The sequence below is a fragment of the Pyxicephalus adspersus genome, chromosome 6, assembly GCF_032062135.1.
Source record: "Pyxicephalus adspersus chromosome 6, UCB_Pads_2.0, whole genome shotgun sequence".
Classification (NCBI taxonomy): Eukaryota; Metazoa; Chordata; class Amphibia; order Anura; family Pyxicephalidae; genus Pyxicephalus; species Pyxicephalus adspersus.
The window spans coordinates 54480088-54480947 of record NC_092863.1 but is presented as its reverse complement, the minus strand read 5'-3'; the positions used below and the strand labels follow the sequence as shown (position 1 = coordinate 54480947).

At 48.8% G+C, this 860-nt stretch overlaps 1 protein-coding gene across 2 annotated transcripts in view; it reads left to right on the top strand.

Moving 5' to 3' along the window:
* Window positions 1-219: 219 nt before the first annotated feature.
* The window catches only part of RILPL1 (Rab interacting lysosomal protein like 1), a gene marked incomplete in the record, with an annotated part of 16776 nt that continues 16135 nt past the window's right edge, over window positions 220-860 (top strand). Inside the window, 1 exon segment of one of the 2 annotated variants that reach the window (XM_072415829.1) lies at window positions 220-743. In XM_072415829.1, the coding sequence (XP_072271930.1) occupies window positions 459-743 (285 nt within the window). 2 annotated transcript variants of the gene reach the window in all.

The following is an 860-nucleotide window of genomic DNA, read 5'->3' as shown; positions in this document are numbered from 1 at the left end:
ATCCTTTGACAGGTAAAACAATTCTCATATATGTATTTAGCTGCTTGGAGATATTAACTAATATTCCATATAATGTATAAATATTATTTTGAAATGATTTATTGACCTAATCACAATGTAAGTGGAATCCAATTCAACCCTAGCGCTGTGCTCATGTTTTATCTGTGAATGGGTTAATGGAGATGCCAGGCTGGACATGCGCAGTAGCGCCCTCTGGTGTCATGTATCCAGATCGCGTGTTGGTCGCATAGAGTTGGTTGGCAGCTTTCCTGCCCTGATTAGAAGGCCGGTGCAGGCTGCAGCTCCGGTGACTATGTAGTCCGGGCATGTTATATGAGATCCCGCACATGATCTGAGCGCTTGCTGCAGGAGCACATCGCCCTTCCCCCGGCTATCCAGCAGCAGCAGGAGGAGGTTGTGTTGAGGGCAGGAAGGAGGTTGGGAGGAGGAAAGAAACTATGGAGGGGATGTCAGCCCTGGAGAAGAATGTGGCCGAGCTTACTGTCATGGATGTGTATGACATCGCCTCTGCGGTGGGCCAGGAGTTTGAGAGAGTCATTGACCAGTATGGCTGCGAGGCCATAGGCAGGCTGATGCCCAAAGTGGTGCGGGTCCTGGAGATCCTGGAAGTCCTGGTCAGTAGAAACAACATCAACCCAGAGATGGAAGAGCTGAGACTGGAACTGGACAGACTGAGACTGGAGAGGATGGACAGGATAGAGAAGGAGAAGAAACACCAGAAGGTGAGCAGACATCTCCTACACCAATTCTAGGATGGTGCCATGTTCTGACATTGTTCTCCAATGTGGTCACAAGCTTCTGACAAGTGTTCAGTGACCTCATCATACACCAACAATGTT